The 16,992-nt window shown below is 44.3% G+C and overlaps 1 protein-coding gene across 1 annotated transcript; it reads right to left on the reverse strand.

Moving 5' to 3' along the window:
• Positions 1 to 77: 77 nt before the first annotated feature.
• On the reverse strand, positions 78 to 13,037 carry xkr6a (XK, Kell blood group complex subunit-related family, member 6a). Its single transcript, XM_082525462.1, has 4 exons — positions 11,808 to 13,037; positions 8,542 to 8,738; positions 7,549 to 7,966; positions 78 to 6,400 (listed from the first exon to the last, which is right to left on the reverse strand). Exons 1-4 carry the CDS (start codon positions 12,395 to 12,397, stop codon positions 5,896 to 5,898), a joined length of 1,710 nt encoding a protein of 569 aa, XP_082381588.1. The 5' UTR covers positions 12,398 to 13,037; the 3' UTR covers positions 78 to 5,895.
• Between the last annotated feature and the right edge of the window lie 3,955 nt (positions 13,038 to 16,992).

Consider the following 16,992-nt stretch of genomic DNA (forward strand, 5'->3'; position numbering starts at 1 on the left):
ATGGTACGTCTAACAGGTACTTCCAAGTTAAGGTTTAGTTTGACCCTGCCCTGTGCTTATAGTATCCAAACCTGAGCCAGTTTCTGTGCCAAAACTACCAAACCTCTTCGGTTCCTCAAGGAAAGGATTTGAATTGTCATCGGACTCAGATCTGGTAAAAACTGGTCTGAGATCAGAAACAACTTAACATCTGGCCTCAATAAAACCATACTTTCACAGCTCTAGACCAAGCACGCAAAAGAATATATGAAGCATTCATGACACGGTATGGTAGCTTGTGCTCAGACACACACACACACACACACACACACACACACACACACACACACACACACACACACACACACACAGCCTTACCACAGGCCTCATATGCTTTGTAGACCCTGATAGTGGAACATTTATGTATTTTATCCAAAGGAAAAACAACTCCTTGGTTTTCATTTCATTTTCACAGATACACATTCCTCAGTCGGGAGGTGGCATTCATCCCAGTTATTCCCAAGGTACAGTTTTCCCCTCCCGACCAATTTTAAACCATCAGAAGTCAATCCTGATAGAGAACAATGTAAAGTCCATAAAAATAATCACCAAATTATTTAAGAAAAATGCAAAAAGCTTAAAATCTGTAAACAAATGGTACATCACATATTTGCAATTCTGCACATCAAGACTTTATGGTTTATTCCTTCCTCCTAAGAGAAAAAAAAGCCTAAAACATATATATAAAAACAAGCAACGCGTGAGAACAGTGATGTGGTATTTCTGTAAAGGTTATCTAAGGCCAGAACCTTCTTGCTTGTAACCTTGCATAGCTGTGGATGTGAAGCCATACAACAGTGACATAACACCTACTGGATTTAAATTCTCTTACAGTGTGGGCATGAATAAGGCTCTGGTTTTCTCGGAAGAAACTTATCACTCAGAGCGCGCAGGCTCAGTCATAGGCCCAGTGTGGATGATTTTTGACTGCTGGGTGACACAACCGAGACTGATGTATGATACCTGGACTTTGATCATGAGGCTATTGCTGAGTCTGAACGCTCCTTATGAGTAGTTCCATATAAAGAGAGAGAATTGTATTATTTGGTTGCTTCTAACCTGATTTGGCTATAATAAACCTGATTTCTCATTGGCTGGAGCTCTGGGTGCAAAGAGCTGTGGATTGGATCAAAAAAATTAAATCAGCGGTTAATGCTGTGGGAAAAAAACAAGCGGGGCAGCTGCTCTTTGTTCAGAAACATATAAGCTGTGACTCTTGGCCATTTATATTTACTCTCAAATCCAGATCGCTCATGCGAGATTATTTGTTTTTCTGTGAAACGAGCAGGAGATGCCTGACTGTGCTCTCTAAATGGCACATGACGCTGTTTTCCTTTGATTTCTGCGTGTTGACGCTATTCTTCATGTACAGTGCATGTCCAGATCAGAGTGTACCAGAAAAGTAGCACCACCCTCCTATGACTCATATCTTAAAAAAAACCACACACACACAGAAAAAAAGAAAGAAAAAAAGAAACCACCTCCACTTCAGTCGAGCAGATAAGGCATTGTTGCTTTGATGTGTTTCACAGAGACGGAAAGTGTTGCTGTTTTTACATACGCCGTCAACATGAAGGAATTAGACTGTTTCATCGATTTGAATGTTTGATACACATATTTGGCTAATTCTTCACTGTAACCACAACTATACAAAAACCCATCTAGCTTTACTCAATAGCACCATATGAATATTGTTCCCAAATTATAAAGGGGTAAGGGAATACTGGACATTGGTGTGTGAGTGTGTTTGTGTGTGTTCAAGCGGTGAGGTAGGGATACATCCCATGTTATTACACTGCTTTTCATTGTGTGTCTCTCCCTGCTTCAGAGGAAAACCGTGTGTGTTTGTGTGTGTCTGTGTGTGTGTGTGTGTACACTAAGCACATCTCCCCCATGTTGGAGACTTGCATAGCTTCTGCAGGACAGGAAGAGCAGTTGTCCGTTTGGACGGAGCCTTTGGCACAGCCTTGGCTGATAACTGAAGGCAGTACTCAAGTTGCACCATAGAATTCAAAGAGACAATCTGCCCTTATTGCACCATAAGTACATGTGTGTTTTGTATTTGCACCATATGAAGTGGGATTAGCAGCCAGTTGACTCTGAAGCTCGAGAGTGTCGCACCATATGAACACTGATGCTGCTGCTTCTGTTACGCGTTCGCAACTAATGTTTCTACTCGCCGGATCGCAGCAAATGGACTGATTTGTCTGTTTTGTTAGTCGGCTAGCACCACAGAAAAATAATGTGAGCCCACCTATCGTTCACACTTAAAGGGACGCTGTAGTTCTGCTTTTAGTCTCCTTATTTAAATTAAAAAAAATTCCACACTGGGGTAATTATTACAGTTTTATCTACTGATTAACTTTATCAGTCATTAATGGTGTTCTTAACATCCGCTAGTTCATCGGTGAACCACTTTGGTGGTAGGGTTGCCGTTAGGGTTGCATTTCACCAAACAGGTGAAAGCGCTAAATGGTAGATGTGACCCTAACCCTTAAACAAGCCTTAGGGTTAAAGCTGGCAATGTTTCCCAAGGTAAGGATCAGGACTATCATTATCGCTAAGTTTTGGTTTTTTGTTGCTCCAACTTTGTCATTTTTCTCTGAACTTTCATGCACAAAATTTGTAGGAACAGCCAAGGACAGAGGATATTGGGTCTTGACATTGCGTCTTGGTTGTTTGAGTACGATGCTGACTTTTTTGCTTTCCAGACACTAAGTGGTTCACAGCTAATAAGCAGCGGGGTTGATAGTTAACACCTGTAAGTCTGAAGCGATGGTTCTGAGCCAGAAGAAGGTGGATTGCCCACTTTGCTATGGGGACAGGCTGTTTTCTCAAATAGAGGAGTTAAAGTGTCTTGGGGTCTTGCTCATGAATGGGGGAAAATGGATTGGGAGGCTGACCAGAGATTGGTACAATGTTTGTAGTGATCCGTAACTATTTGGCCACAAACTGTGAATAGTGACTGAAGGAATAAAACGGTGGATACAACTACCAGAAAGAAGACTCAAAAGACTGTCTGGACTCATCCTTAGAGATAAGGTAAGGACTCAGAGTAGAGATGTTTCTTCTCAGCATATAAAGACACCAAGTGAGGTGTTTCAGGCATCTGACTAATATGCATCCTGGAAGTTTCTTAGGTGAGACTACTGAGGAGAGACCTTGGGTAGACCCAGGACAAACTAAAGATATTGTCTCTTGGCTGTTTTTGGGAATGCCTTGGTATCTTCAGAGTCAGTGGCCATGGAAAGGGAGCACTGGTCATATCCGACAAGCTTTTCTACAACCAAATTTTAATGTGATACCTTAAAATTGCAGGTTTTACCAATAATTCAAAAGATTCTCATACTTCTGGGTCACTGGTTGAAATCAATCACAGAATTATAATTTGAGGACTAATAAATTAATAAATTACGTATATTTGCAAGTCGCTCTCAGAAAGACTTTGACTTTTACCAAAATTACAAAATTTGTTGACGTGCCCCAGTTTTAACTCTCTCTATACCCAGCCCTCATAGCAAAGGCGGTTGTAGAAAGCAGGAGAAAGTGGGCTCATGGAACGGGATCAGAGGAAACACCCCCCCCCCCACAGCGTGAGATTTCAGGAGTTGCACCGTTCCCGTTGACATGCTGATGACTAATATCTCAGCTCATGTGTTTTCGCCTGCCAATGTAACAGCTTGGATTACAGGGGTAAACAAACCAAAAGAAATAAATAATGAGCCATACACCACAGCTCAGCTGTGGGTGGCTTTGGAGGAGTTGATATTGGACACGAAACAGGAGAAGACAAGTCACTGGGAGGGTTGTGATGACTGAAGTCCAAAACTGTTTTATGTCATTTTCAGTGGCAGCACCCTGTTAGTGTGGGACCAACATGATTAAGCTATCACACAAAAAAAATGTAGTAGACCTCAATTAAAAACAATTACTCTTGAATCTACCTTTATTTTTATAATATAAAAAGACCTCCCACAACTGCTTGGAGCATAAAAGGAAATGATGGAGAACTTCCCCTAAGATGGCATTCAAATTTCACACTTTATTTCCCTCCCAGATGAGCAATATGGTTATGACCAACATCATCTAGGACTTTACTTTTTACATTTTTACTTTTCCAAATGTTCAGGAAGAAATTATTTTAGTGCTTTTGTAATATGCTTTAAGAAGCAACTGTTTTTCATTTTTCCACATTACAGCTAACATGTTGCTAACTGCCCTCAACATACTTTTTTCAAGTCTATCTTAAGGATATAGTTGGGCTTGCTTTGTTCTATGCTCAATTGGCCTTTGAGTTACATGAGGAAAGTTGTACTAGTTCTTTATCTCTCCATTAAATATGAGTTCCTGCAAGCAGACTGCCTAGGTTAGCATAACAACCAAAAACAGGTAGAAACCTTTAGCTTTCAAGATCTCGAGTCAGATTTTGTGGCAGGACTTGCTGAGTTGTTGACATCGTGTAGGCAGAAACGAGCATAGAAAAGTAACTATTTTGTTGATAGAAATAACATTTGCTACAAATTCATATACATGCTTTTCTTTATTTAGATAAGTATGAATTTATAACATAGCATCTACTATTGCGCTACACAAAGTAACCCAGATTAGCTGGAAAACTTACTCCCCTGATTACCCTGATAGGTCAGGTATGAACTAACACATTTCTTTTAAAAGCCCTGATCAATAAGAATTATAATTTTTATAGTATGAATTTGTTTCCATATTTTGAATCACAAGCACATGAACTCCAAAATTCGAAGAGTTACTCTTTTACTGTCTTAGGAGCAAGTAAATGTGCAATTATTCTTAATGGTAGATGGTTTGGCTACTTTCTGAACCCACAAAAAACTATTTTTTACATTTATCTTTTTGTATAATTTAAATAAGACAAGATGCTAGCTACTAGATACTTTAGGAGAAGAAATCCAGGCTAGCTGTTTTTACCTGTTTTCAGTTTTTTTAAGCTAAGCTAAGCTAGTCAACTCTCTAGTGCTAATATTTTACTTGTTGCCTTTGACAAGACAAGTAAATCTACTAAACTAAAACTGTCCTTCTGAGAGACTTTAGCTAAAATTTTAGATTCTTTAAAATTGAGGCTGCAAATGTAAAAATTGTTGTTTGAGTGTGCCTTGGATGCCATTACTGCCACTTTGTCTCCATCTTTTCCATCATGCTCGGCCACTCTCCCCGTTAACCTTGTCAGTGATGTCGAGAAACTGATGTGTCCAACAACAACATAACAACAGATTAAAAAACATCCTCTCTGTACATAGAAAATATATACACTATCTTTTGACCAGACTAATAACGACATGTTACAACTCATTTTATTAAAAGTGACCGTCATTGTGTCACATCCTTTTATTCTTCTTAAACCTGTGAACGCGTGCAACATAAATGGCTTGCGGTGGTCAAGGACTCCATCGTAAAACTACGCTTATTTTTCATATTTTTACTTTTTTTTTCTTTGCCGCGGAGCGCGCACATGTGAAATTAAGGAAATGAGACCAAGTGAGGGACGATTAAAGTTAAATAGAGTGACAAAAGGTTTAAGAGAGGAGGAGACGGACTCGCGCCGAAGCAGCTTGTTGAGTCATGGCCATGGGACTCACAGGTCGCAGGTGCCCGCAAGGAATGTAAGTGTGATCGCGTGTGTGCGCACACATATAAGTGTGACAGATTGCTTCTGTGTGTGTATGTGCTTATATCAAGTGTGACTTTCTGTGCATGAACGTGTTTCTAAATCTTCTCTAAATCTGAACATCCACATATACATACATGTTTTTTTATGGTGCACATGTGCTTTTGTGTACTTGTCTGTATATGTGTGTGTGTGTGTGCTGATTTGTGTGTTTGTCAGAGTGAGGACTCATACTGCAACAGTTCATACAGGAGGGGTCCATCACGATAGCGGATGCCCACAGCGGCTGGCGTTATGTACTGCAGGATGTTTATAGTCCTCCGCAGGCGCCTGTCTACATAGTGGGCATCCCATGCTGGGTAACGCTTCCTGGGCATGTCGATCTTTATAAGCGGGCCCTCGGGCTTGGAAGTGGGGGGCGCAGACCTCACCTGGAAGACGGGAAGACACGTCTCGGCCACATCCTCTTCCGTCTGTGACTTGGCCATGTGGGCTGGTGTGGGAGGGGCTGTGGGTGGGGCTGACGGGGGGAGAGGGAGACCCCAGAGCAGCTGGGCACAGCAGGATGAGGCGGGACTTGGCTGGAGGTGGGCAGTGGCAGGATGGAGGAAACCGTAGTACAGCAGCATGACCAGGACGCCCCCTGCGAATGTCAGGTAGACGCTGCACAGTGCCAGGACGGCATAGGAGTCGGTCAGCACTGGATCTCTGTAGGCATACCTACAGGATGACAGGTGACAGTACAGGGGTTAAATTAATCGGTGTACATCTACACGTGTTTATAGCATTAAACCATCTTTCCCACTGGTCCCCCAAATCTGATTATAATTGTTTTATCTACTGATGGGTAGCCCAGTGTGTATTTTAAAACATGGTTTATTAGTGGAGTTGTACTTAATATTAATAATCTAAATCGGCAAAATAATTTCTAATCATCGTTTTAAAATAAATGTAGAGTCGTACACTCAGTAACCCTTCTTTTAGACAAGCCCCTGCATGCTGCAGGTGGCACTGCTAGAGGGACAGGAGGAGGGCACCAAACTTTAAAGCGATCTGTCAAATTTAACCAAGCAGTTTGTTTGCATACACGCAGCTTTTTGCTTTAGCATATTAAAACGACTGCACAAACATGTAAAGCATGCTGGTGGTGGATGAGAGCACATGAAAAGATGGATGAATTTCAATAAAGCCATGACTGTGATAACTCTGGCTGCCAGAAACACTGTCATCAACTGGCAAAACAATTTTTCGGTGTACTACTTACTGGCCCTGGGCCATGTGGCCATTAGTTATATTGCAAGTAGTATGGCAGTAAACTCATCACGAAAGCATTTACTAGCCTTTTATTACATGAATATTGTGATATAGGCTTACCTTGCTAGTGTTGTAAATGGGCTAAGCCTTGGTAAGCACTTATGGTATACTTTAAATGTGTCTGTTTACTTGTTCATTTCAGAATAAATTTGAAGTCTGAGCAGGATACAATACAGATTAAATACTCAGCAGAACAAGAACAAGTAACCTTCAAAATAAAACAGGAAGTAAAGAATGAAAGGAAAGCCTGAGAGAACACAGGCAGCATAGAAAAGATAAAAAAAACTCCAAAATTACAAAGGAAGGAGAAGAAAACATTTATAAGAGAATTAGAAAGAGATCATTATACAGATCATTGCCATTTAGCTTTGTGAAGCTGGATGAACCTGCGTGCCTTTACGGTAGCTCCTTGTGAAGTAAGAGGTACGCCTACCTTTTATAGTTTTTGGATATTCTTGCATACATTCTGTGATATTTATGTGAAAAAACATATTTTACGATTTTACGCTTGTTGCATCAGGGATATCAAAGAATGCAAACGGCGCTAAACTCACCACAGCCCGGTCAGGATGCTGTTCTCGGCCAGCACCACGGTGTAGTACGCCACCATCCTGTATCGCGTCCGACCCTCTTTCACGTTGAACCAGCAGAAGATGTAGACAATGCCGACCACCATGTTGAAGAGCACCTCCTCCCACTTGGACATGCAGAAATCAGTGCCTCCGTGCACCACCCAGAAGGCCATGGCGCACCAGTGGAGCACCACGAAGATGCCGAAGTAGATGTGGAAGAGGGAGGCAAAGAGGGCGAGCGAGAGGACGCGGGAGAAGATGGTGAAGAGGCGCCAGAAGAGGTGCAGCAGCGCCCCGCGGTAACTCATGCTGCGCTGGTCGTCACGAGAGTCTCGGAGCAGTTTGTGGTAGGAGGCCAGAACCCAGGCGAGAGACAGGAGGGAGGCTAAGGAGGAAATGCCTGCAGGGAGACACAGAGGTGGATGATTTCCATGCTTCTCCTGTTTTGTATAAACACGACATTATAATGACTCACTAGGGAGGGAGAGGGGGGAAGGTTGTTTTGTGTAATGGTGTGAGCATACAATAAGTAAGAGGTAGTGCGTGTCACGACCGAGACATTTGGTAATGACGAGTCTCAAATACAAAGTTATTTTTAATGTCCCAGCTGCCGTGTGTATCCGCCCCCTTGTGTACTCGTCACATCTTTCCATTAAGGTAAACTGTGTCCCAAAACTCCAGAGTGAGCGCGATGAATAACACCAGTGGGTGGCCGCCCAAGATGATGCATGCAACACGGAAGAGGAGGATGATGGAGTCTGACTCGCACATCGCTTTCTATCTTTGACAACCTGAACAACAGTAAAAACCTGCGAAATCCAGCAGCCATCTGCAGCTACACATAATCAAGCACAATAGGTGCAAATTGATAATTAGCACTTGAGCAGCTGCTCATTTGCATGCTGTTTGCCGGCTACGCGAAAACATGCTATTACGCCGGTACAGTGCAGTCTGTAAATCCATCCAACCACCTACACTGTAGCGTCTCAGCTCGGTTCTCCTGGATCATGATGCAGAGCTGCAGGACCAACTGAGGCGCCGACTCCAGAAATGTTTCCAGCAAACGCAACATGTTGACATCAGCGTACTCGAACATCATGGCCCAGTACCAGCGCCGCTGGTGCTCCTTCTGCCGACGCGACATGACGCCTAGGTACAGCGTCCTGATGTACCTGTAGGGGTTCAGAGGGGCAAACACGCATATGTCAGGCTTTTCTACACACATTCAATCAGGGAAGTCAAACTCATTTCACGTCGTGGGCCATGTACGGCCTGCTTTGATCTTAAGTGTGCCAGACTCACTTAAGATCAAAGTGTAAAGCAGTTTATCTGCACATTAAATCTCTGCGATATCACAATGTAATAAAGAAGAAGTGCAAATTCAACAGTACATGTTAGTTTTTCTACATGATAAAGAAATTACTCTTTGGGCTTAAAATGTAAGAAATAAATGTGTAAAAATAACAGTAAAAGTTCTGGATTGTCCTGTACGTTTGAAGCAGAATGTTTTTGTTAAATCACAGAAAATATCTTTTTTAATTAATTAATTATATTTTACTGAGGACAAACTGAAAAAAACTTAAATTTCTATAGTAGATCATGAAAAAATCTATTACTTCATTACTTTGATGTAGTATGGATGGTGAACAAGATGTCAACTTTATTAAAATATAGATAAATTCAAAATTTACGCCCTCCTTCAGACTCCACCAAAGATGTCCACTGGGTCGGGTTGGAGCCTGTGCTGGGCCACTTCTGGCCCTCAGGCCTTATTTTTAACACACCTCCTTTAGATGCAAAAAATATAAATAAAAAAATCTGCATGCTGTCACTGATAGCAGATCTCCCTAATATGGTCATCTAAGGCACACGAGCAGCTTCCCGCCTGCTGGAGGGCCGGCCAATTAGAAAAAGCTGGTTTAAAGGGAGCCAAAAGAGCTGGTCTCAGACGGCAGTCAAACTCGTGGACTTCATCAAGGTCCCGTATCAGACAGATATGGATTATTTTGAACTCTACCAGAGTCCAGGAATAAGAATAAGGAGCTGGAAATGAGCCTAATAGGTCACATCTTCCCTTGCGTTCTTTCGCTTAATTGGGCAACTAAATCAAAACCAACACTCTGACTTATTCCTGTTTCACCTGATTGGTGGCTGTGAATATTTCTAGCCTTCATTACTTCATTACACTGAATTTAACCTTTCTATAAACAGCCTTGAAGAGATGCTGATCTATACGTGCTGGATGTGGGAAACTACAGCACATGTGGGCGGGATGTAGGCAGTGATCTCAATTAAACTGCCTCACTGCCACACTGAGCGTGTGTGTGTGTGTGAGAGGAGTATGCACACAAATGTAAACGTGCTGTAAAAATAAAATCCTTCAGCTTCCCCGTGCATGGCTGCAGTCCATGCATGGGTGTCCTCCATGCAGACGTGCACTTCTACATTATGTACAGTACGCCTATTAGAGCTGGAGGTTAATTCACGCCCCATAAATAATGCAGCGTCCCTGGAAGAAAATGCCCACATGTGCATCGATTTACAGCACGCCGGCCCTCCCAAACGAACCATTTCGAGATGTTTTGGTTTTAAAATAAGGCCAGAAGGATGTGTGTCCTTGACTCAAGAGCAGTGAAGGATAAATAATCAGTATCATTTGTTTGGCTTCTGTAAACAGGAGCTCTGGTCTGCAGTGTTGAGTGTAGCAGACAAGCTCCTTAATGGCCTGACATGGAAGGAGGTGGTCTCAAACCAAGTACAGCTGATCTTCCATCCAGCCCACCCTGCCCCCACCACTCTCACGTCTCCTTCTTCTCCCCTCCCCCTTCTTTTTCACTCCACTTGTGCATGTCCTCACCCCCCATCTCTCCCTCTCCACGGCCTCTCCATCTCTCAATTTCCCCAGCTATAACCACCCTTTCTCGCCCTCTTCTCCCCCACCCTCTCTCTATGCTCCTTCCCATCCGGCCCTTCCTCCAGGTGGGAGAGTCCATTCTGAGGGCCAAGGGGGGACAAATACTGGTAAGTGTGTATGGGTGTGAGAGGGGTTGATTTAACCCTACAACCAAAGCACAGCAGCTGTGTAGCACATCAGCATAGTAGGACGTAAACACACACACACACTACTCTACTCTCCCTGCTGCCCACCCAGGGGCAAGTGGACACCATTAAGAAGTCTTCTCAGAGAGAAGAGAGAGGAGGGAGGGAAGAGAGCAAACGTTGTCCTTACATAGACTGGGAAGCTGGAAAGGAAAAAAAAAAACACCAGCGCACTCGTGTTACTTCTATAACTACAGTGTGTGTGTTTGTGTGTGTAGACCAAGCTGCATGCTTATATGAGGCAAGAAGCCCACAATGAAAAGAAGTGTGTGTATTTCAGTTTTTCCCCCAACAGTGCTTTTAGCACAATTAACACCTAACATTGTCCAACTGTGGGAATATATGTGTGTGTCTGTGTGTGTGAGAGAGAGAGATAAATAGAGAGAGGGAGAGAGAGAGAGAGTAAGAGATGTGCTGCCAGAAGCGCAGATGCTTTTCCTCTTTGTACTCTCCATGCATGCTGACACTCATGGGAAGAGCCTTGACACCGTTTTTCCACTGTTCACACACACGTGCTGACATGTGTCAGCGCACACACAGATACACGCAAAGGCATGCTGACATTTCAGAAGGGAAGAGCCTTGACCAAAAGCTGGAAATGCTGGGAATCTGTTCAGCACCATGGAGAGCGCTTCGGTCAGCCCTTAAAACACACACTCTGAAGGATGTGGCTCACTTTGTTTCTTTACACTGTGTGAAGGCTTAACTATAGCTACTCTGCAACTGCAGATGCTTTACTCAGGTTCTGTTCTGGCTCTGAATTCTACTCTTTCTTACTGCAGGGCGGTCAGCGAGTTGCTGAATTAGCTTTTCATAGGATGAGTCAGAAATGAAAAGTTTCAACAGATCAGAGTTTGTGTGTGAAATCAGGCTCTCTGTTCTCCTGACTGTCTCTCTTAATATCTTCCTGTCATTCCCAGAAAGCAACTGAAGCACAGAGGGAGTCGCAGAGAGCCTTTCCATGTCTTCCTCTCGCTTTTCTCTCCTGCCTGTCACTGTGAAGCGAGCTGTCTTTTCTAGTAGCCACATCAAGTGGACACCCTGCTCTGCTCATTAGGAGCATTAAGTTTTTGTGAGCCTGTTAGAGAGAGAGAGCGAGAGAAGGATCAGGTGTGTTTGTGTTGCCCCCCTCCCCCTCTTACCTCCACACTTGTCCCAGCTGGAGGATGTGTATGGTGGCCTGCCACAGCCAGATAGTGGCCAGCTGCAGGCGGTCCCTTCCAGGATACAGGCACCCCAGAACCACCGTGCCCCGCTTGGTCAGCCCCTCGACCTCCCCGAGCCCCCCGCCGGTGTAGTCCTGCACGAACCATCGGAAACTCAGAATCTGGACCAGTACCGAGGGCACCAGTACGAAGAAAAGAGTGAGGCCGAACCAGAGGTAGTCCTGCCTCTGGTAGTAGTCCATCGCCAGGCACAGGTCCGTGCCGACGTCCCAGAAGAAGACAAGGAGGGCAAGGATGATCCAGAGGCAGTCCAGCCACAGCTGCTCCCGGGGCGGGCAGTGAGTCTCCCGGATGCCGACCCCTCCGGCAGGCGGACTCCCGCCGAGCAGAGAGCCGAGGCAAGCTGAGCGGCAGCCCCAGTAGCAAGCGGAAGAGCGGCAGCACTGACAGATGTGGATCGCCGCGGAGTCCAGAGGCTCCTCGGCGTCAACATCATAGAGCTGGGCGAAACCCCCGCCGCCGCCGCACCCGACCCCGGCTTTGCCGCCGTCGGACTGTGCGGCCATGTTCGCCTTCCCGCTCCTGCCCTCCTGCGAGATGCACGACAAACGCACCGTTTTGCTTTCTTGTGGGGCGCGGACACCACGTCACTTCCCAGATACCTGCTGTCCCCTACCCTCTCGCTCCGCGGCGACTGCTGTGACTCTTTCCCGCCCTGGGCGCGAGGAGCCATCAGAGCCGGCGGCCGCGCGACGGCGGCTCCTCTTCTTTCTCTACCGGCCGACACACACCCGCCGGGGGCTCGCGGTCAGCAGCAGCAGCAGCGGAATCTGTTACCGTTCTAGTCCGGCAGCCCCGCATCCTCCCCGTCCTGCGCGCGCGGTCATCTAGGGCAATGAGAGGCTATGACGTAATGCATCTCCCGCTGTTCTTAAGATGTGTGAGTGACTCTCTGTGTGTGTGTGTGTGTGTGTGTGTGTGTGTGTGTGTGTGGGCGCTAAACGGACAGCAGGCTATTCTCTTTAACTGCGGCTCTGCTAATGTAAACCTTCCTGTTCAGTCAACTGGAGGCCCTCCTGCTCCTCCTGCCCCCAGCACTCAGGCTGCAGATGCCCGGCGTCCGCTGCCACCCATGTCCGCTCCGTTCCTTTCCGCAGCTCCAGCCCTCTGCAGCTCCTGCTTCCCCTCTCCTCACGTTCTCTTACGCTTTCACTCCGCCCTCTACCGGATAACAACTTCAAACCCCCCGATCCACATCCGCACACACGCTCGAGCGAGCGCGCGCACACGGACTATGGTCGTGCACTGTATGGGAACATATGGACTGTTTTTCCAAGTAGTTTTTCATTGGAAAGAAAAAATTCCCAACACCTGACGCTCAATCAATCAATACCCCCCCTCCCCCCAACACACACAGCTCTCCATGACTCCCTCACACTCTCCACGAATCTCTCCATCATCTCCTCCAGTGGGCCGAGCGCCCAGTGGCTGTGCCAGCCTAATCAGCCCTAACATATGTGCGTTTGAGAGATCCCTGCTAGGCAACCATGGTGCCAGAGAGGGAAGGATTTAGGAACACGAGGAAATGGATGGACACTGTATATGTATGCGCGGAGACAGAGGGGGGTAGAAATGAGAGCATGGATGAAAGGAGGTGTGCAGAGAGAGAGAGAGAGAGAGAGAAAGATAGAAAAGAAGGTTTAGCTGAAGCAGTTTGAGAGGATGAAAAGGCTGACGGGATGAATGCAAGAGAGAGAGGATGAGTGTGGAAGATTAAGGAATTGTTGTTGACGGGATGACGAGGTTGTGTCAGAGGTAGAAGAGGGGGAAAAGGCCAGAAAATGTATGGTGAAACGGAGTGGAACAAAACAACGAAATGACATTAAAAATGAGCACATTCAGGAGATTTAAATGGAAAGAAGTTAGGATGGGGAAGTAGATACAGATGATGAAGGTCAGGAGAAGGGAAAATGGGAGGAGAGAATTTTTTTAAAAGGAAGAAGGGAACAGTTGATTTAGGAATTCTCAGTGGGATGGAGAACATGTGTGATTTTTTCCAATCATACTCCATTATTATTTTTAAAAAAAGCTCACACAATCTCTCTCTCTCTCTCTCTCACACACACACACACACACACACACACACACACACACACACACACACACACACACACACACACACAGACGTAAGCAAGCGTGCACTGCATCTCTTCATCACACTCGCACGCCTTTTCCGCGTCCCCAGAAGCACGTTTCTGTGCAAGCTCATGCACTCTCTTTCTCTCTCTCTGTCCACTGGAGATTAGCCGCTCTGTTGTCATGACAACCGTGGCTGGCTGAAGGACAGGGAGATGGTTGTAAAGCCATTTGCATGTGAGCAATAGGAGTGAGTGAGTGACAGCAACACTCGAGGTATTTAGTCATACAGGTCGTAACACCTGGACTCGAGGGTAATTCCACCCAGTCTTTTGGAAAAGGGCAGAGAATCAGCTGAGGTCGCAGCTGCAGCCTCCTATACAATATTTATCCCAATGAGTTTGCAAAGATGCCAGAAGACTTGAGATCAAACGCGTGCCGATGATTTGCTCGAGACAAAGGAGAGGAAGCGGTAGTTACATCAGCAGTGAACTTCTGAAGATCAAAACAGTGGCCTTGTTCTGAGCTGATGGGAATCATGAGGACACAAATAGGAAGTTTAATGTGGCTGTGACTGTGGAGGGAGCTAGATGAGATATAGATGTAATTAGACAATTCAGCTCATTCCATTCAGCGTACAGGACAGTGATTTGTGCAGCTTAGAGGAAAAGCTGAGTCGGAAAATGAAGTTGATTACAAATCTAACAGCAAGAGACGTGCGCTTGTTTGCAGTGGGGAGCACAGAGTTTCCACCGGTCTGTGCTTACAGTGCACAGACCGGTGGGAAAAAAATGCATCCAAAGTGGGTTGTCATTTGGCTCTAGATAGAGATCACCCTGCTGAAGATGTAAGCACAGTAGGGAGGATTACCGGGGAGGATGCTAACAACTTTCAGCCTCTAAATAGAATCCTACAGTGGTGGTAAACTGTGTTCAGATCCAGTGGCAATCCTGCTCTGTAGCTATGCATATCGACTCAATTTACATAAATGTTCTGCATTCAAGATATCACTTTACCTCTTAACATCTACAGAGTTATTTTCAGGTTTACATCCCATTACATGTTTGACTTATGGCATATCCAAGTGGAAATATTATAAAAGAAGAACCATAAGATGAAATTGATTTGAAAGACAGCATCTTTAGTTAATTGGGACAAAAAGAGAAAGCATATTTCTCCCACATTAGCTTCTCTTCATTGATTCCCTGTTGAGTCAATGAAAAGATTGAACTGAAATTCCTTCTCTTGACAGACAAGGTCTTGAATAATCAGACCCCATCTTGTCTTAAGGACCTCGTAGTACCATATCATCCAACTTTGCTCTCAGATTGAGAGGTTTACTTGTAGTTCCCAGGATATTTAAAAGTCGAATGGGAGGCAGAGTCTTCAGTTCACAGGCCCCTCTTCTGCTGAACCAGGTCCCAGTACCCAGGCCCACAACAATGCTTTTTTGTTAAACAACAAACAAAGTTTAAAGATTTGTGGTTCCAACAGGAGCACATGCCATCGCACCATAATTTTGTAGCTCGATCTCACTGCTGAGCCTGAGCAGAAGTCATCAGCCAAACAAATTTGTGTCTTGTTTCTGTTTTATCCATTTTAGGACAAGGTTATTATTACAGATAAATTCACGGGTAAGCATCTCTTTATCCCTCCTATCTATCCTGAACATTCATTTCGCAGAATCTGTAATGTTTTTGGTTCTTGGAATTCAGAGTCTTGCTCAAAAACCTTCTGACATGTGTACAGAAGCAAATAAAGTCTCTGATTAAGGTGAAACCAACAATAACTCGAGGTGTCAGTGTGTAAATTCAATTCAGTTTTATTTATATAGCACCAAATCACAACAGCAGTCACCTTAAGGTGTTTTGTATTGTAAGGACCGTATAATAATAATAATAATAATAAAAAAGTTTAAAAAGCATCATAATTGTCTTTGTACTATAGTGAAGAATAAAGTAAAGGTTTATTTTGTGTAGGATTTTTTTTTTTAAATATACCACTATTTCAGGATGACTGTATAAAATGTAAACCTCTTAAATGCCAAGAGAGAGATGTCTGGAGAAAAAAAACAAAAACAAACAAAAAATGCAAAACAAAAAAAAAAAAAAACAGCACATCTAGAGACACACCTTTTGTGGATGTAAATCTACAGCCATAGCTGATCACTTCATATTTGTTCTGTTTGCCTTACAGAAGCAGTTTGAAACTGATTTTTTTTTTTATTACAAAACTGCATCTTGTTTCATTCCATTGGCTCCTAATTGAACTTGAAGAAAAAAAAAAAGGCAAAGTTAGAGAGGAGACATCCATAAAAAGTATTTTAAATAAAGAATGTTGCATTATAATTCAGGGAGGTTCTACAGTACCCGACACTGGTTTGTGTTTGACTTGGTGACAACATCACACAAGAAATTACAGCAGAGCTCCAAGAAACAACATGTTTTCCCCTCCACACGAACAATTTTCTCTTCCAGGGTTTTATGGTTGATAATATGAAGAGCCACTTACGTGTTGATGGCTTTCTTGCTCCTCCGGGGTGGATGATTTGTCAAGAATTAAGAATCATACTGGGAATAAGTATGATGAGAAGGAGATCCTGCAGCTCCTTCAAAATCGAAGGGCCTTTTATGGTTTGCTGTCAAGGTCAGTGAACCGCTGCCTACTGCAGTCAGACAGTGCACACAGACCTTGAGCTAACCCCTCTGTTTTGAATGCAGGGGTTAGCTCAGGTGAATTTACTATTTACGAGGTGCTTCTGTGAACAGGTTCGAAAACATGTCAGTTTTGAAAGCCAGAGTAAACATCCTGTAGTTGCTGAGAGACAATATGAGCAGACATAGAAGGAAATTGACTGTACTCAGCAGCTGAGGCAAGAAGAGAACAAGACACGTTGTGCTTGATTTCCTCAGACTGTAGGATGTACAAATTCAGACACTGTTATCAGCTGGTCAACGAGTCTGCTGCTGATTCATTCAGTGGGGACGCTGTGTTCAGTTTGTGAAAAATGCAGCACAGCTGCTTC

This window comes from Aulonocara stuartgranti, assembly GCF_965226115.1.
Source record: "Aulonocara stuartgranti genome assembly, chromosome: 23".
NCBI lineage: Eukaryota > Metazoa > Chordata > Actinopteri > Cichliformes > Cichlidae > Aulonocara > Aulonocara stuartgranti.